This window comes from Seriola aureovittata, chromosome 10 (assembly GCF_021018895.1).
Source record: "Seriola aureovittata isolate HTS-2021-v1 ecotype China chromosome 10, ASM2101889v1, whole genome shotgun sequence".
Classification (NCBI taxonomy): domain Eukaryota; kingdom Metazoa; phylum Chordata; class Actinopteri; order Carangiformes; family Carangidae; genus Seriola; species Seriola aureovittata.
The window spans coordinates 387,955-406,375 of record NC_079373.1 but is presented as its reverse complement, the minus strand read 5'-3'; the positions used below and the strand labels follow the sequence as shown (position 1 = coordinate 406,375).

General features: G+C 40.8%; 1 protein-coding gene across 1 annotated transcript in view; it reads left to right on the top strand.

Moving 5' to 3' along the window:
• LOC130176496 (kelch-like protein 25) overlaps positions 1 to 18,421 on the top strand; it is a 43,401-nt gene that overhangs the window by 10,614 nt on the left and 14,366 nt on the right. The window contains exons 2-4 of the mRNA XM_056387626.1: positions 13,074 to 13,305; positions 13,437 to 13,542; positions 14,520 to 14,765. Coding sequence (XP_056243601.1) covers positions 13,124 to 13,305; positions 13,437 to 13,542; positions 14,520 to 14,765 — 534 coding nt within the window. The 5' untranslated portion in view covers positions 13,074 to 13,123. The remainder of the gene's footprint in view (positions 1 to 13,073; positions 13,306 to 13,436; positions 13,543 to 14,519; positions 14,766 to 18,421) is intronic.

The window sequence follows — 18,421 nt, the reverse complement described above, 5'->3', positions numbered from 1 at the left end:
GGCGGGCCGTATCCGGCCCGCGGGCCTTAGTTTGGGGACCACTGATCTAGATGATCAATTTTCCTCAAGAAATCTAAATGACACTCTGGCATGATCAATAAGCCCAGATACTGGCTTAGACATTTTCTCAGTGTAAATCCTCAGGCAGCAGCAGACGACTTTATGACTTTATGAGAGTATTTATCAGCTACAAGGACAAAAGATATTAAAAAGCTCTGTCTACTAATGAACAGACAACAATTACATATGAAGTATGAAGCACAAAATAACACTAGTAATGGAATTTGAACTGTGATGTGCTCATTCTACCAAAGTCAGACACTAACCAGCTGATTTTATATTCATCTTATCCATATCCTGATGGTTGGCTGACTGGTTCCTTTTTCTTTTTTTTTTTTTTTTTTTTTTTTTTTTTTAATTATTGAAACAGATACAAACAAACAAGGCACAGCATAGTCATACCAAAATCACAGACTTTTGCCTTGGGTTGAGCAACCTCAGTAATACAAAATATACATTGTCAACCTAATTATAATGCAAAATAAAATCAAATGAAAAAAAAAAGACATACAAAAAATTAAAAATAAATCACAAGGGCCATCTCATATTAAATCAAATCTTTTAAGTAAAGAAAATAACTTAAGGGCTTTCTTCTCTTTAACAAGACTTAAGGGCTTACACAAGAGTTTTAGCTCATTCCTCCAATGGGTCAAACACGGTTTGGTCTTAAAATATCTACATTTGTGAATGAAGAACTTTCCTAATAACACCAAAATGTTGAAGACAAAATCCATATTCTTATCTTCAACAAAAACACCAAATGTAACTGTCTTCCCTGTTAAAGGTAACTCCATTTCCTTGGACTGTAGCCAGCTCTGCATCTCACTCCAAAAATATTGCGCTGAATCACAATGAAAGAAAAGATGTTGCAAAGTTTAAATTTCCCTTTCACAAAAATCACTCTATTATAATGCTTAACATTACATTGAAGTTGGTATTTTTTACAAAAATCCTCATGCTGTAAGAAATTTCCAGTATCATCCAGAAAGTGTGCAACAGCCCAGACTCCCTTTGATCTCCAATCCTCTATATACACAGATTTTCTACTAAGCAATATGTACCTGTTGTGTGGTGTAAAATTATGACTATAAATTAACTTCCAATAGAGAAGGACTTGCTGATGGAAAGCAGAGAGTTTAAGTGTTAATGAGCTACACTCAAAGTCACAGTGCAGAAGAAAGTCTATTCCACCCATTTTTTTGAAAATCATATTAGGAACAATAAACCAGAAGGAATGTCTATTTGTAAGGAAAGATTTTAACCATTTCAGTTTCAAGACACCATTCATAATATCAAAATCAATGGCATTCAACCCCCATCATCATAGTTTTTAACCATGTCAATCTCTCTTATATATTGACATCTATTTCTCCATATGAAGTTAAAATTAACAGTATTAATCATTTTGATCATTCTTGCTGAGATGGGTAAGGAGAAGGCTCGGTAAATGAGTCTGGACAGACTATCCATTTTTGATAATAAGACTCTGCCAAAAATGTAAATATCTCTCTGCAGCCACCTGTTTAGAATTGACTTACACTTGTCCACATTGTTACAAATATTCATCATTTCAGTTGTTGTTTTGCCCTTAGAGATAACAATCCCCAAATATTTGACCTCATTTTTGATCTTTGTTATACAGGGATTGTAGATGATAATCATGTAATGTTAAAATTTCACATTTATGTAAATTCAGCTGTAAGCCAGAAGCTTTTGAGAATTGATTGATAGACTGCAATGATAAGGGAATTTGATCTTCATTTTCAGAAATAACGTTGTGTCATCTGCCAGTTGACTTATTACAATTTGTCTGTACATCACATTTAGCCCTTCAATGTGACTGCTTTTGATGAGAATAGACAACATTTCGGCAACTATTATGAACAATAATGGTGAGCTGCCGCAACCTTGTCGAATACCCCTCTTAATCTCAAATCTGGAACAAGTGCCATGTCCTAAAGCTACAGAACTGTTCCAAAACCAAAGTGACATAAAGTTTTTAAAATAAAGGGGTGTTCAACAGAATCAAATGCTTTATAAAAGTCTAAAAATAAAATAAACCCACTTTCTTGAACCATCTTACTGTAATCAAGTAAATCCAATACAAGTCTAATGTTATTGTGAATTAACCTGTCTTTTAGAAAACCAGATTGCGTCTCACTAATTATGGAAGAAAGACCTTCTTTTAATCTAGCAGCAATCACTCCTGAAAGAATCTTATAGTCTGCATTAAGCAGTGTTATTGGCCTGAGGTTATCTAATATCCGTTTATCTTTTCCAGGTTTAGGAATCAGGGTGATTAAACCTTGTTTCATGATTGACATCAATTCTTTTTTCTCTATACATTCCTCTAATGCATCAAATAGTAGATCTCTTACATCCTCCAGAAGAATTGATAAAAAATGTGTTGTGAGCCCATCTGTCCCAGGATATTTGTTTAAAGCCATTTTGAAAATAACTGAGTCCAATTCGTTAATTTTAAAGTCTGACTCACAGATCTTTAAAGGAGTCATCAATACGAGGGATAGCGTTCTCCATCTTATCAAAAAGGATGTCAGTATCTACTAAAGAATATTTGGAAGAATATAATTCAGAGTAAAAGGAGGAAACCTCTTTTTCTATACTTCTAAAATCTTTGTTTTCAATCCCATTAATCATTAGACTTGTAATAGAGTTTCTCTGCTGTCTGCTTTTTTCCAAATTGCTAAAATATGAGGAATTGTTTTCACCTGCTTCAATCCATTTCGCTCTTGATCTTATGAAGGTTCCCTGAGCTCTTTCAAGATAAAGATCATCTAATTTGACTTGTAATTTAATTTGTTCTTCTCTTGAGAGTTTAGATCCGGTTTACTACAGCACATACTTATTTCCCGGAGCAGATTACTTTCATACTCTCTTTTTCTTATTAAGTTCTTTGCTAAATTTAATGGTAAATTGTCTAATCTTAAATTTAGTAAATTCCCATCTACCCATGTTATTTTCAATTGATTCATTATTTTTATTTTCCTTTATTAATTCTCTAATCTTATTACAGTATTCTTGATTTTGTAGCAATCTGGCATTAAATTTCCAATACCCTTTATTCCTAACTTCCTTCACTTTGGGTTCCAGTAATCAATTCTGGACTTGTTTCCTCCGTTGGGCTTAAACCATGAATAACTTTTAACATCTGGGTTTAATCTTCTCCATATATCAGTTAGATTATTATCTGTCATGAAACTTTTAATAGTGTCATTATATTGTGGTTTTTCTAATCTTGGAGGCATCCTATCTACCCATTCATCCGGAGTCATGTTCCAGTCGCCTCCTACTAAAACATAGTCAGTGGGGTACAGAACTTTAAGATCTGATATCACATTTGTTATATTTTCCAAAAGTTTCTTATTTTGTCCATTGTTATTATACCCATAAATATTTGTTATAATAAGAAACAGACTTTCAACTTTCAATACCACCGTCAGCCAGTGACCATCTCCATCAGCTCTATGACTTATAATTTCTCCAGGACATTTGTTGAAGCATATTGCGACGCCTCCCGATCGTTTAGAGCCATGACTAAATAAAATTCGGTCTCCCCATTGATTAGTCCAAAAAGTCGCGTCCACATCAGCAGAATGAGTCTCTTGTAAAAATAAACATTGAGATATTTGCCCTTTACAAAATAAAAAAAGTGCTTTCCTTTTCACAATGTCCTTCAAGCCCCTAACATTTAATGAACCAAAAGAAATATTAACATTTTCCATGAACACTAAAACAAAACAAGAAAAGTGAATGCAAGTGTAACACTTGTTTAATCCGCCCACTCAGATAGTGAATGAACCTAAACCTTTAAAGAGTTTTAACGTCCCTTTGTAAAAGTTTCCACTGTATCACAGTCATATCAAATGATTTCACCTGTCATCTTCAATCCGGCGTCCTTCAATGTATCTGTGAGGACCCCGAAAGAAAGCCAGTTTTCCAGCGCGCCTCGCTTGTTCAATTTGCGGCCATAGACGTCTTCTTTCCTCCCGTGGCAACACCTCTGCAAAACGGATGCCTTTATCCTTGCAGACCTGCGAGTTCTTGGTCCGTCGACAGATCTCTTCTTTCACCCAACTCTTGGCAAACAGAATGATTACATGCCTGACTTTATTGTCCATCTTTCTTCCCACTCTATGGACGATGTCGACCGCTTCCTCCACCTGCGACTCCAGATCTGGCGCAATTTTCCGGAGGATTTCGGTGACTTGTGCTGGGATGTCCTCCTCTCGTTTCTCTTCCAAGCCTTTAATCCGGAGACACCACCTCATCCTGTATCTCTCTTGTTCTCTTACTCTTTCCTTGAGTTCACTGTTGTCTTTGCAAAGCCGGTTGTTTTGTTTCTCCAAGTCTTCAACTTTTTTTTTGCATTCTCTCACCTCCTCCGCGTTGAACTGAATTGCTTTTGCTAAGCTAGCAATCATGATGCTGCTTTGTTTTGTCTGCTCCTTCAAATCAGCCAGCTGTCCATCCACTCGTTTTTCAAGACCCGTTATCTGCTGGCTTAGCCTTTTTCCCCACGGGATTCTTAACTAGTGTCGTTGGTACAGAGTCGTCACTGCGGTCCCTCTTGTTTGTAAGAGCGGTGTCCATGGCGTAGTCGTGCTCCGGTGCATGTACGTTATCTTTTCCCCCGACATTCGGCAAAGTTTTCTTTTCCTTGGAGTCCATCGTGAGTTTGGCCGGTTTAATTAGCTTCTTTGCTTCCATTTTGTCACTCCAAAGTGGATTTTCAACAACTTCAAATTAAACTTTGGGACTAATTTAGAAGAGCTCCGGAAAACGTGACTGCTCAACCCGCCATCTTGCCGGAAGTCATTCCTTTTTTAAAAAGAATAGATTCAGAACAGGATTTGAATAGATTTTTCTTGTTTGTCTCAGCCAGTCGCTCAGTTCACAACAATCAGTCACATTTTAAGATTTGTGGTAAACTAAGATAATCAGTTAGACTCATATACAGACAGCTTTTGTTGTAGCATTTCCAGTTCGTTATTAGCTTGACCAGTGCAATGTTGTGTAAAAAACACTGGGAGGCGGAGGAAATAGATGAAAATATCGCTTTTCTGTTTGATAAATAGATAGATAGATAGATAGATAGATAGATGCTGCTCCAGCATATGACAAAGAGCTCCTCCCGCCCCTCACAAACACACAGACTCAGAGAGAGAGAGAGATGTATCTCATCTGGATTAGGAAGAGTTTATCATTACTGGCCCTGGGACCTGTTTAATATCAAGTTTCCATACACATTACTTACTGAAATATCTAAAAACAACTAGACCTAGTGTCTATATGTTGTTGAGTTGTTACATTATCTCAAATGTTTCCATTAATTCTCAAACCAGAGAAATCTGTGATTTTAATCATGGTAACGCTCTGTTTCATTGGTCGTTAGTCAGTGTTGAGGTTTCCTGCCAGAAGATCAAAATTGACTTTTATCCAGTTTTGGGTCACATTTTTATTAAACGTCATCAGACATCTGGATCTTTAGTTATCAGAGAAAAAAGCTTGGCAAACATTAATGGAAGTTTGCCCCCTATCCCCTCCAAGACCACCTGTGTCTGCCAGACAGTGTGGGAGACACACTGATTTTTAACATGAAACTGCTTTATTCTGTGTTTCCACTGGTTTTAATCCCCTTGTCCATTTGTTATGGAAAGGAGGGTACATCCTCCACCACCACACACACACGTCCTCCTATACTAGTGTTTCTATGAGCACCAAATCTGGCATTGATTACATGAAGTGTTTGTCAAGAGAGGCTGGGATTTTACTCCTTTTTTGAAGTGGGTTGCCCTCAGAAATGCCAGAACTGAGACTTTCACGCCGGCGATGTTCATTAATCTGCCGCCTGTAGCACTCACAGATCAATGGACTATGCTAGCGGGCCCGTAGCCCTCAGGGAAAAAATACCGCTAGTTTCTCTGTCGTTGTCTGGTTGCTACAGTGGGCCCCTACGCAGCCACCCTCGCTCACTGGCCTCGTCCCTGACCTGAGGCGACGAATGAGCACTGAGGAGGGGGAGAGGCGGAGGAGGGCCCTCTTATGTGATTCCACCCACTGACGTATGTGGGCGTCTCCCAAAGATGCACCCTGGCGATACTTTTTATTCACCGTCCCGGGCTTCTACCTGTGGGGGAGCACTCTTGCGAGCCCACAGACCAGCCCCTGTAACCTCCGTCTCAAGAACCCTATCAGGATTTATACCCTTAACTACAAGAAACCTAACAGTTATGAGGTGTTCACCGGGCTCCCAGACACCTGGTCAGCCCGAGGAGGGGTCCTTACACAGGGCAATGTAAACTAAGCTTGAACTTAGTTTACATTGCCCTATAGGTTGATTTACTTCGTCTGAACTCAATTCTTGGAACATAGCCACAAGAATTGAAATTGACTGAACGCAGCAACAAGAGTTGTGGTTTTTGGAACACAGCTATTTTTAGCCACACATAAAATACTTGAATAATAAATAATAAATGAATGAATAACATTGGTAGATGGCAATAATGATAACAATGATAATGAAAGCATTAAGTATATGGCTAAATGAGATTGAATGATTCATTTTTAAATGATTATAAAATGAATGCATAAAATATAAAAGTGAGTAAAATACATGATTAAATGATAATAAAAAAATGAATGAAATATAAAAGAATACAAACAAACGATAGGAATGATTATATGATTTGGTATTTCCAACATTCTGAAGACATTTTTATACTAAAACTTAAACTTCTTAACTTCTTACAGATGGAGACCCACATCCTTTCATAGAAAATAAAGATAAAATTAGGATAAAGATAAAAATAAAGAATAAATGATGGGTACAATATAAAGGTAAATAAATGTAAATACAAGCGAGTTGACCCTGCTGTTCTATCTGACAATATTCTTTGTCGGTACTTTCCTTATGGAGGAGTCCTCCTTACATTTTTGTATTTGGTCTTTTTTGTCATTGTTTTTCTTAATAAAGCATCTCAAGACTTGTACTGTTCATATTAAACAAACGGTTATAACCCTTTACCACCGTCCCACCAACTACTAGGGACTATAAATGGCTTTAAAGGGGTCAGCCCTATGTTCCTACAGCCCTATGTTCCCACAGCCCTATCTACCCACATTTCTTAGAACTTTTTTTTCACAGAAATTTTTGAAAATTAGGTTTAGGGTCAGGGCTGTGGGAATATAAGGTTAGGGCTGTGGGAATATAGGGTTAGGGCTGTGGGAATATAAGGTTAGGGTTAGGGCTGTGGGAATATAAGGTTAGGGCTGCGGGAATATAGGGTTAGGGCTGTGGGAATATAGGGTTAGGGCTGTGGGAATATAGGGTTAGGGCTGTGGGAATATAGGGTTAGGGCTGTGGGAATATGGGGTTAGGGCTGTGGGAATATAAGGTTAGGGTTAGGGCTGTGGAAATATAGGGTTAGGGCTGTGGGAATATAGGGTTAGGGCTGTGGGAATATGGGGTTAGGGCTGTGGGAATATAAGGTTAGGGTTAGGGCTGTGGAAATTTAGGGTTAGGGCTGTGGGAATATAGGGTTAGGGCTGTGGGAATATAGGGTTAGGGCTGTGGGAATATAGGGCTGTGGGAACATAGACATGCTCCCGCTTTAAATAGGTTAAGTCCTTAAAAAGATAGAAGAATAAATGTGTCTGCACATGCACTCATGCATGTGCTGGTACTTCTCATCTTTGTTAACTCACAACACAATCCAGCCACACACACTGAACACCAAACACACTGTGACTGTTGTGGCTCTGGTATAAAACTACATGTCATCAAGAGTGATTGTGTGTGTGTGTGTGTGTGTGTGTGTGTGTGTGTGTGTGTGTGTGTGTGTGTGTGCGTGCATGCGTGCGTGCGTCCATCCATCACACTCACTCACACACACACACACAGACACAGACACAAACAAAAGCAGTGTTGCTGCTGAAACTGCATGTCCTCTGTTGTGTTGTCCATTCATTTTCCTGTTTGTCTAATGTGTCACTGTAATATCACATGTTCCTATGTCTTTGTATTGCTTTTTACAATGAGTGTGGCTTTATGCTGCCTTGACTTTAGTTTGTGGTACTGCTGAGTGATGAGCTCTGCTGAAACTTTACATGGTTCATTAGTCATCACAAGGAAACAAACACTACAACAATTTTGTGGTACTGGGGGTACCACAATTTCTTTTCTATCCATCAATACCAAGTAATATAGGGCCAAAATAATAAGGAATAAGGAAATTTCTTCAAATGCCCATACCTACCTACCCCTGCTGACAGTCTGCTACTGAGCTAACCACTTAGCCACAAACAAAAGTCAAACAAAGTGAAGGTTTAAATATAAAGCTGAATGGTTACTAGCTAATCCTAAACTAGTTAACACCACTTGGCAGCCTATTTGTTACACTGCCTTTAAAACGTGCATGTTCTGTATTAATTAGTAAGTCAAACAGACAATGGTGAAATGATTTACTGACCTCTGTGAGGTTAGTACCCCATTAGATCAGGATATGAATAAAACTGTCAGTTAATTTGTAGACAGAAAAAAAATCAACCCATTCTTGAGAGATTAAATATTAGAATTTTAAATATAGGCTTATGTATGAGCACCTCATCAACATCAACTTGACTCTAAAATAGTGCTGCACACTGCAGCTGAGTCCATGTTCTTGGAAATGTAATATTTAATTTATAAAAAAATAGTGCAAAAGTTTTTATTTTATCTACACAAATGATGCAGAAACAAATCCAAATGTTTTTTGCTCATTTTCTGGTCATATGAGGTGCCAATATCTAAAAGCAACAAACTCAAACTTTGTCCTGAGCACTTAAATTGTTACTCAAATTATATTTGAATTTTCAGTCTTAATGTCTGGCTCATTAACTTTTTTATTACCTATTTGTATTCATGTTCAATAAAACAGATTAAGTGATTTTCTATGTTGAGGCCTTTCATGCTTTGACATTTATCACTACAGTTATTGGGCCTGAGCCCTTCAGCTGTTAAACACACATGAATAGACCTATAACAGTCACTCAGTTCAACCAATCACTAACTTCTCTGATGAATACGATGTGCATATTGCTGTAATGAACTGTCTGAGGAGAGAAAACCTGTAATTGGACATTAGCTACTTTGGCATTATGGATTGTGATAAACAACACAGACTGGTTTTAATTGTTGGTATTTAAGCAGTGGTGGGCTGTATTACTCTGTATGAGTTAGTCAGATGAAGGAGGTTTCCTTTTGTTGTCTACACGCTTCAGGTCAGGGTGTTTCCTCACTGTGACCCAAAGAGAATGACTTTAGCCATTTACCACTCAGTGTTGTAGCCTCAAAGTGGCTTCAGATAAACTACAAAAGTCATTTCACTCCATTTCTTCACATACATAAGAAATCAACTTATAACCGATATGGACAGAACAGGTACAGTCACTGATAATAATTCTCAGTACGAGTATGTGAGTTATGTTTTAATTTTAATACTTGTCCTTTAATTAGAGCCGAAGTGTGTAAGCCGTTCGCTTACATTCAAACATAATATATAGTACATACTGTGTGCGTTGTGTGATAGTTTATGACATGTTGGACATATAATATCTAGTGTAAATAGGACGTTTATGGAAGCACATTGCATTCACCACAGGGAAACAAAATTGGAGACCTTATCTCATAATTATGACTTGCTATCTCTTAATAATGAGGAAAGATCCCTGAGTCAATTAATTAATTAATTAATTAAGACATTCAGATTATGTTATTATGATTGTTATTATTATTATTATTATGATGATTATTAGTGTGGCAAACATTAAATGCATTTTTACAATAATTGTATTATTGCCAATTGTAGGGGATTTGATCTTATGTATAACTAGAAAATTCCAGGGAAATTTTGAGTGCCACGGGGGCTACTGCCGGGATGAGTACATTGTTTATTTCCAGTGTTCAAAAGTCACCCTGATCATATTCTGGTTTTGAGAAATGTCTTGATATAAAAGACTCTTTTATAAAACAATGTCACATCCCTCCATCATGTATTATGTGGGAAATATCTCATATTCTGTGTTGTTTTTTTTAATAAAACAAGAGGCAACATGTCTTCAAACTGGCACTTAAAGGGTTAAAATCCTGAAAACTAATAAACATTTGGTAGGTTTGAGCAGAACTGAAGTGGTTTAAGAGATTTATGCAAAAAAAAGCAGAAAAAAATATTGATATATGATGATTTTATAGCATTTTCTTTGTGTGTCTTTTTTTGGACGCGAGGAACCCCAGAGGGTACAAAATGTGTTACCAGTGTATAATAGACCTGTAACAGTAACTGACATTAGATTTTAAAAATATGTCAAAAAAGACACTTTCTTGCAGAAATCCATACCTTCAGCTGTAACACAGCCAAAATGATCAGCAAATCAAAAAAGAAAAGTGAAGAAAATGTCCAAAAAAGAACAGAGGGACCCCTGAGGGTTAATAAATCCCATGAACCGCTATTTAAATTACCACTATTATGTTTTTTTCTGTGCTAAATTTAACATTACTGGGGAGGAGAGCAACGCGACTAGAAGTGACAGCGAGAGAGGGCTAGTAGCTTCTCCTCTCCTCTGTCTCAGCGGAGACCGTCACAACTTCATTCACTCTTTTAACAAAACAAAACAAAGCAACGAAGGAAGCAGTAAATGGACTTACATATTTAAGACCTAACTAAATGTAATTTAAGACCTAACATGCGGCTAATGTAAAGCTAGCAGGGCTTGGAGAGTTGGTTATCTGGTTGCTAGGCGCACGCACACAGGTCAGGAGCTGCCGTTGCCATGGCAATGTGAAAATCTGCCCAGAATTTGGCTTCTACATGGCTTCAAACAACTGCAAATTATGAGAAAACCGTTACTTCTTTTCATAAACCGAAAAGACCGTGCCAGACACTGAAGCCAGAAGTTTCTACAGTCTCTATTTTATTCAGATATTCCTTAAAATTACAATGAAAAACAGTGGGAAGAGAAGAGGGGGGAAAGATGGGGGGACCTATGGGGGGAAAAAAATAGCAGATAGCAGCCCACTCCACACCCCGGCGGTAAGTCGGTGGTTTGGTGAGGATGAGGAGGGCTAGGAGCAGCGTTGGGACGTGTGCTTTGTCAAAGCTGTTGAGTAGGCACAAACTTCTGGTTTCAGATCAGTTATTGTCTTCTCAGAATATGCTTGGGCATAGGATTGCTTCTCTTCTATGTTTCAGTTGGGCTGAGTGAGGAAGCTCAGTGCGAAGACAGAGTGAGATTCTTTTGAAAAAAAAAGACGATTACATTAGGTGTCAATGAGAGTGAGACAGGTATTGCTGCCGGACTCGGCACCCCCGTTTAAATTTTGTGCAGACCCTGCCTGTCAAAGTTACATTTTATGAATCCCAACAACTATGTCTACATTTTCAGAAATAATTATTTGTCTCCTTTTTACGGTTTGGCCGTGAGCTCGAGTTAAAAATGAAAATAAAGGTTATTTTTTACTGCTTCACGCACTCTAGCCAACTGACGCTTTCACTCTAACTTTGAAGAAAAAGTGATTTGCACTCCTCCTTTGAGTGCTCACAGTTTGAAAAGTTTACATGTTATTGTAAGGTTTGGATGATGGTGAACCCTTACAATCAGGATGAAGGCCAGCAGGATTGGCGTGCAAGCATGAGAGAGGACAGAATCAGTCACACAAAAGTTGGTTGCAGAGCTCTTAGTTTACTGGTGAGCTGAGGCAAATGACACAAACACAGTCTAACATATAGGTCGCAGAATGGCTGGACAACCAAAGCAGTCTGACTGGTGTAGCAGGTTACATTGGATGGCGGCGGCGGCGTCCAACCTGACCCCTGTTCTCTGACACACTACCCTGCTTTCCCACCTGGTATAAGTACCCCTAGCCTCTACCAAACATCACATAGTGCAGGGACCCTAGACACTAGCACCACACATCTCAAATACCTTTTTACAATTTAACCACACTGATATTTACATATACTAATCTGTTAGGCCAATAACAGATCAAAATAGAATACATAATAAACTAAAGAAATACCCAACAAAAGCCAAACTTAAGTAAAACCTCTCTACCCACTCCCCTCTCTCCTTCCTGCCCACTTGGTACAGCCTGATGAGGTAATTGACACCTGCTGAGTCTGGCAGCATTCCCATGTGTGCACTCCATGAAAACACGCCCCCGGAAGTAGACCTCAAAGAGAGAGTGGTTAGTAGGGGTTCCCAAAATAAAAGCACAACAAAAAATAAACTTCCTATTTTAGCCAATGTGTATTGTTTTTTCACCTTAGTGAGGGGGGATGCTTGCCAGCTCCCTCATAGTTATGTAAAAACAGTTCCTGTCTTTTTGAGAGAGCAGAAGTTTTCCTCCGTTTTATAGTTTGAATCACATTTCTACGTGCAGGTATGAGAGAGCTGGGTGACTCAGAAAAAAGGTGAAATTTTGTGGGTTTCTAAAGAAAATTCCAATGCATTCCTAATGCATTATTTATTCCCAGTATTTTGGGAATAACTTTGGGGAAAATTGGAATTTTAACACCAAAAGTCATAGCACCTGGGGCGTCGTGTAGCGTAGTGGTTTAAGCAGGCGCCCCATGTGTAGAGGCTACAGTCCTCGCTGCCCCGGTTCGAATCCCGCATCGGACGGCCTTTCGCTGCATGTCATTCCCCCTCTCTCTGCCTCCCTGTTTCCTGTCACTCTCCACTGTGCTGTCCATTAAAGGCATAAAAGCCCAAAAAAATATATACTTCAAAAGTCATAGCACCTCTTTCGGGATCAAGACGCACGTTTTGATGTATATATTACCGGGGTTTTCTCAAAGCTGCGGGACGAGTTACGCGCCAAAATTTGGCGGAAGAATAATAAACCCGAAAGTGAATCTGGTGTTTTTGTGACCTTGTCTAAGTGATACATAAATGCATGTATACATTATAGTGGAAGTGTGGTTTATTTTCCTTCTCCTGTCCCTCTCATTGAACAGTAGGACAGATTATTGCAGCTGACCCCCTGGAGGTGCCTGACGAAGCCGCCATGTCAGTGACTGTTCATGAGAATCGTAAATCCCGCACCAGCACAGGCTCCATGAACATCTCACTGTTCCACAAGCCTTCACATCCTGACAGTGTCCTGACTCACCTGAACACCATGAGAAAACAGTGCATGTTCACTGATGTCACTCTGTGGGCAGGGGATCGCTCCTTCCCATGCCACAGGTAAATGCCATCAACGCTTATTCATTTCACTGGGAACATTTAATAGAAGCATACATCAAACCACCACACCAGAGTAACAACAACTAACTTCACTAGAGACACTTTAACATCCTCTGTGTTTTTTGTTGCAGGGCGGTCTTGGCAGCATGCAGCCGTTATTTTGAGGCCATGTTCAGTGGTGGGCTACGAGAAAGTCTTGACAGTGATGTGAACTTCAGAGACAGTATACATCCTGAGGTACTGCTGCTGCTACTGAACACAAACCAGCACAACACTCACTGATACTGTACCCTCCCCCCTTGACATTAAAGCCTCTGACAAAGAGCTGCGATGGTAAATCAGGAGGCACTTTGTGTGTCCACTTCCCCCAGCAGCTGCTAGAATCTACAAAGTCTGTTTGTGTCAGTGCACCCACACTCTGTGTCGACAGTCATTCGCCCACTAGTAACAAAAGGGCCCAATGCTGTTGGATTTTTATGGCTTTATTAGACAGTTGAAAGTAAAGATGACATGAAGTGAGGGGGAGATAAAGATGGGGAATGACATGTGACACAGGTCCTCAGTCGGATGTGAAAAGGGTATGTTCGGCCATCATACCACAGACTGTTTTTACACCTGGAACTACCGTACAGCAAACTAAGTCCCAGGTTCCTCTGGTTTAAACACAGATTAGATTCCCTAAGTTTTCAAAGAGTTCTTGGTCCCCTGAAAAGGTTCCTGAGGTGGAACCATCTTGTATGTAATGTTGATACTGAATTGACCTCGAATTAAAAAAGTATTTCTGTTCTAAGATGGGTGGCAAAAGAATAACCAAGATAAAGTGTGTTGTTCCACCACAAGCCTCTAGAGTATCTTCAGTCACTGAGCCTGCTAAACATTTTGATACATTTCACAGAACAGGATCGTATGCTGCCTGCTCAATTGTATCATACAGTACACCTGTATCATGTATTCATGTTCTTCATTTACTTTGATACTCACCCTGTGATAACCTACAATCAGCTGATGATATTCACCATGGTGATACACCAGTCGAGCCCTGGAAAGCAGCAAAACAAAGCAGATTGACTCGATACCCCACTCATATTTTCTCTTGTTTAACAATGTATGGAGTAACTTGGCCAGGTGATGAGATCAGACATTCGAGGATTAGACTCTCTGTCACACAGTCATACATGATATAATTTACTGCTCTTATTTCTCTCCTCCTCTAGGTCCTGGAGCTTTTGCTGGACTTTGCCTATTCTTCTCGAGTCATCATAAATGAGGAGAACGCTGAGTCGCTGTTGGAGGCAGGCGACATGTTGCAGTTTCATGACATTCGGGACGCAGCTGCAGAGTTTTTAGAGAAAAATCTGCACTCCTCCAACTGCCTGGGGATGATGCTGCTATCAGATGCCCATCAGTGTAAAAGGCTGTACGAGCTGTCATGGAGGATGTGTCTGTTGCACTATGAGACGGTAAAGATACCCTGAATTTGTGGTGTCCATCAGTGTATACCTGCCTAATTACTAAGTTCCTGTAGCTGTGACATGGTGGGGGCATCAGCCACATAGAAGTAGATGACACAGAGCTCCACTGCAATATTTGATAGAGGAAAATTAAACCTCTGTGGTTTTAATGGTGCAATGTGTAAGATCTGGCCAGAATTTCACTTTAATATGTTCAAAAAATGAACAAACACTATCAACAGTGTTTGAAGGAGCCACAGTGATGATGTCACGACCAAGACCTCCATCTATTGTATTTCAGAGATATCTACTGAAATTAGCATGCTAACCAGCTAGCCCCAACATACAGTGGCTGTGAAGTGCGAATCACAACGACAAATAGGAAAACACAACAACAAATCACAAAACACAACAACAAATCACAAAACACAAAAACAAATCACAAAACACAATGGCAAATCACAAAGCAACAAATCACAAAACACAACGGTAAATACCAAAACATAATGGCAAATCACAAAACACAACGGTAAATACCAAAATACAACAACAAATCACAAAACACAACCTCGAATCACAAGACACAAAGGCAAATCACAAAACACAATGGCAAATTACAAAGCAACAAATCACAAAACACAATGGCAAAACACAACAAAAAATGACAAAACACAACGCTGAATCACAAGACACAACGGCAAATCTAAAAAAACACAACAAAAAATCATTCTAACTTAACTTCTAACGAAAAGGTAGGTAGGTATATATGATCCGCCAAGATGGTCTGACAGTTTTCATTATGTAAATAACTTTGTTTAAATCAAAAAAACTACAGGTCTCTCAGTCCTTTTCTTAAATATATGTTTTTGATGTTTTCTGAAGCCTAGAAGTATTGAAATAAAAAACACAAGATTTATGAGCATTTCTTCCTCTGATCGCCAAAGCAGTCATACAGACCGCTGTTGCCAGCTGTGGCCTTAGGAATTATAACAATGTTTCTATTTCATATTTTTTGCATGTCTATTTTTTCTCACTGTTTATCTTTTTCATTTAACATTAGGCATTCATTTCCTTATTCAGATCTGGAGAGAGAGAGAGAGAAAGAGAGAGATAAAGCGAGAGAGAGAGAAGTGGCCACGCACCAGATTAAGCCTACCAGCAAAAACTTAAAAGACAGGAGGAAAAAATGGACAGAGGAAATATAAGAAGAATATACGATGTTCAAAGGCTTTGTCAAGACCTGAGCAAGGGGGTGTCTAATGGTTTAGTGATGAGGAAAGTCACTGTCAGCTGTCACATCTGTCAGCATGTCCACTCCAGATGCAGTCACTCCGCAAACTTTATTTTGTGAGTACAAACTAGATCGAAAATAGACGAAGAACGGTTCAGAAGATCCCAATGAAAAGAAATAACAAGAACCCAAGAACCCAGCCCGGAGGGACACCGGGGCCCCGCCTTGGAGCCAGGCCTGGGGTTGGGGCCCATGGGCGAGCGCCTGGTTGCCGGACCTTGGCCCATGGGGCCCGGCCGGGCCCAGCCCGAACCGGCTACATGGGTTCGTCTCCCAGTGGGCTCACCACCTGCAGGAAGAGTCAGTGGGATCTGGTGCAGTGTGGATTGGGCAGCAGACCAAGGCGGGGGCCTTGGCGGTCCGATCCTCGGTTACGAACACTGGTTTTTGGAACATGGAACATCACCTCTGGCGGGGAAAGAGCGAGTGCTTGTGGAAGAGGTTGAGTGATATCGGCTAGATATAGTCGGTCTCACCTCAACACATAGCTAACCCTAACCTTAACCCTAACCTCTGGAGTGGCAAACCAGGTTGATGGTCCCCATCTTTAAGAAGGGTGACCAGAGGGTTTGTTCCAATTACCGGGGAATTACACTCCTCAGCTTCCCTGGTAAGGTCTATGCCAGAGTACTGGAAAAGAGAGTCCGGTCGATAGTTGAACCTCAGATCGAGGAGGAGCAATGTGGTTTTCATCCTGGGTGTGGAACTGTAGACCAGCTCTTCACCCTCACTAGGGTGCTGGAGGGAGCATGGGAGTTTGCCAATCCAGTCCAAATGTGTTTTGTGGATTTGGAGAAAGTTTACGACCGTGTTCCCAGGGGCTCCCTCTGGGGGGCGCTCCGGGAGTATGGGGTGGATGGCCCTTTGTTAGCGGCCATTAAGTCCCCGTACCAAAGGAGTGTGAGTCTGTTTCGCATAGCCGGCAGTAAGTCGGACCTGTTCCTGGTGAGGGTCGGACTCCGTCAGGGCTGCCCTTTGTCACCGGTTCTGTTCATAACTTTTATGGACAGAATTTCTAGGCGCAGCCGGGTGGTGGAAGGGTTTGGGTTCGGTGGTGGGAGGATCTCGTCTCTGCTTTTTGCGGATGATGTGGTCCTCTTAGCACCAACCTTCATCTCTCGCTTGGGCGGTTCGCAGCTGAGTGTGAAGCTGCTGGGATGAAGATCAGCCCCTCCAAGTCTGAGGCCATGGTTCTCAGCCGGAAACGGGTGGATTGCCTGCTCCGGGTCGGGGGAGAAGCTCTGCCTCAGGTGGAGGAGTTTAAGTATCTCGTGATCTTGTTCACGAGTGAGGGTAGTATGGAACGGGAGATCGACAGGTGGATTGGGGCGGCGTCAGCAGTGATGCGGGCACTGAATCGGTCCGTTGTGGGGAAGAGAGAGCTAAGCCGGAAGGCAAAGCTCTCGATTTACCGGTCGATCTACGTTCCAATCCTCACCTATGGTCATGAACTTTGGGTAATGACTGAAAGAACGAGATCGTGAATACAAGCGGCCGAAATGAGTTTCCTCCGCAGGATGGCCGGGCTCAGCCTTAGAGATAGGGTGAGGAGCTCGGTCATCCGGGAGAGCCGCTGCTCCTCTATGTCGAGAGGAGCCAGTTGAGGTGGTTCGGGCACCTGGTGAGGATGCCTCCTGGACGCCTCCCTGGGGAGGTGTTTCGGGCATGTCCCACCGAGAGGAGGCCTCGGGGCTGACCAAGGACACGCTGGAGGGATTATATCTCTCGGCTGGCCTTGGAACGCCTCGGGATTCTCCCGGAGGAGCTGGTGGAAGTGGCTCGGGAGAGGGCCGTCTGGACCTCTTTGCTGAGGCTGCTGCCCCCGCGACCGGGATCTGGATAAGCGGGAGACGACAAAGACGAAGACGAAACTAGATCTTGATTTCTTAAATAGGCGGCCTATAGGCTATAAACAGTTAACAACATCTAAAATCACCCTCATTCAGAACAATAAAGAGTTATGATGCTACGACTAATAAATCTCAATTGTGCTGCCAGCAGCTGTCCAGCTCCAAAAACCTCTGGCAATTGATAATAAATAATAACAAAAAATAGCAATCCAAATAACAAAAAAAAATACAAACATACAGACCTCTCCCATGTAGTAATACCACGTGACACTAGATGCTTTTTGAGTCAGTGTAGTGTCTAGTCTGCCCTCATTCCTACATAAGAGGATGACGAACAGCTTCCTCCAGAGCTTGAAGATACGCTACAGCTCTCGACTAGCATCACAGAAACACAGAGATCGCTGAAGCTCCTGGAAAACAATCTTTACCTCCCGTTTCCGACAAGAAACACGTTCAATGGCAAAGAAAAGAGCAGAGAAGTAAAACACGGATGAATCCACCACTGGAGACAGCTATGGGCGAGT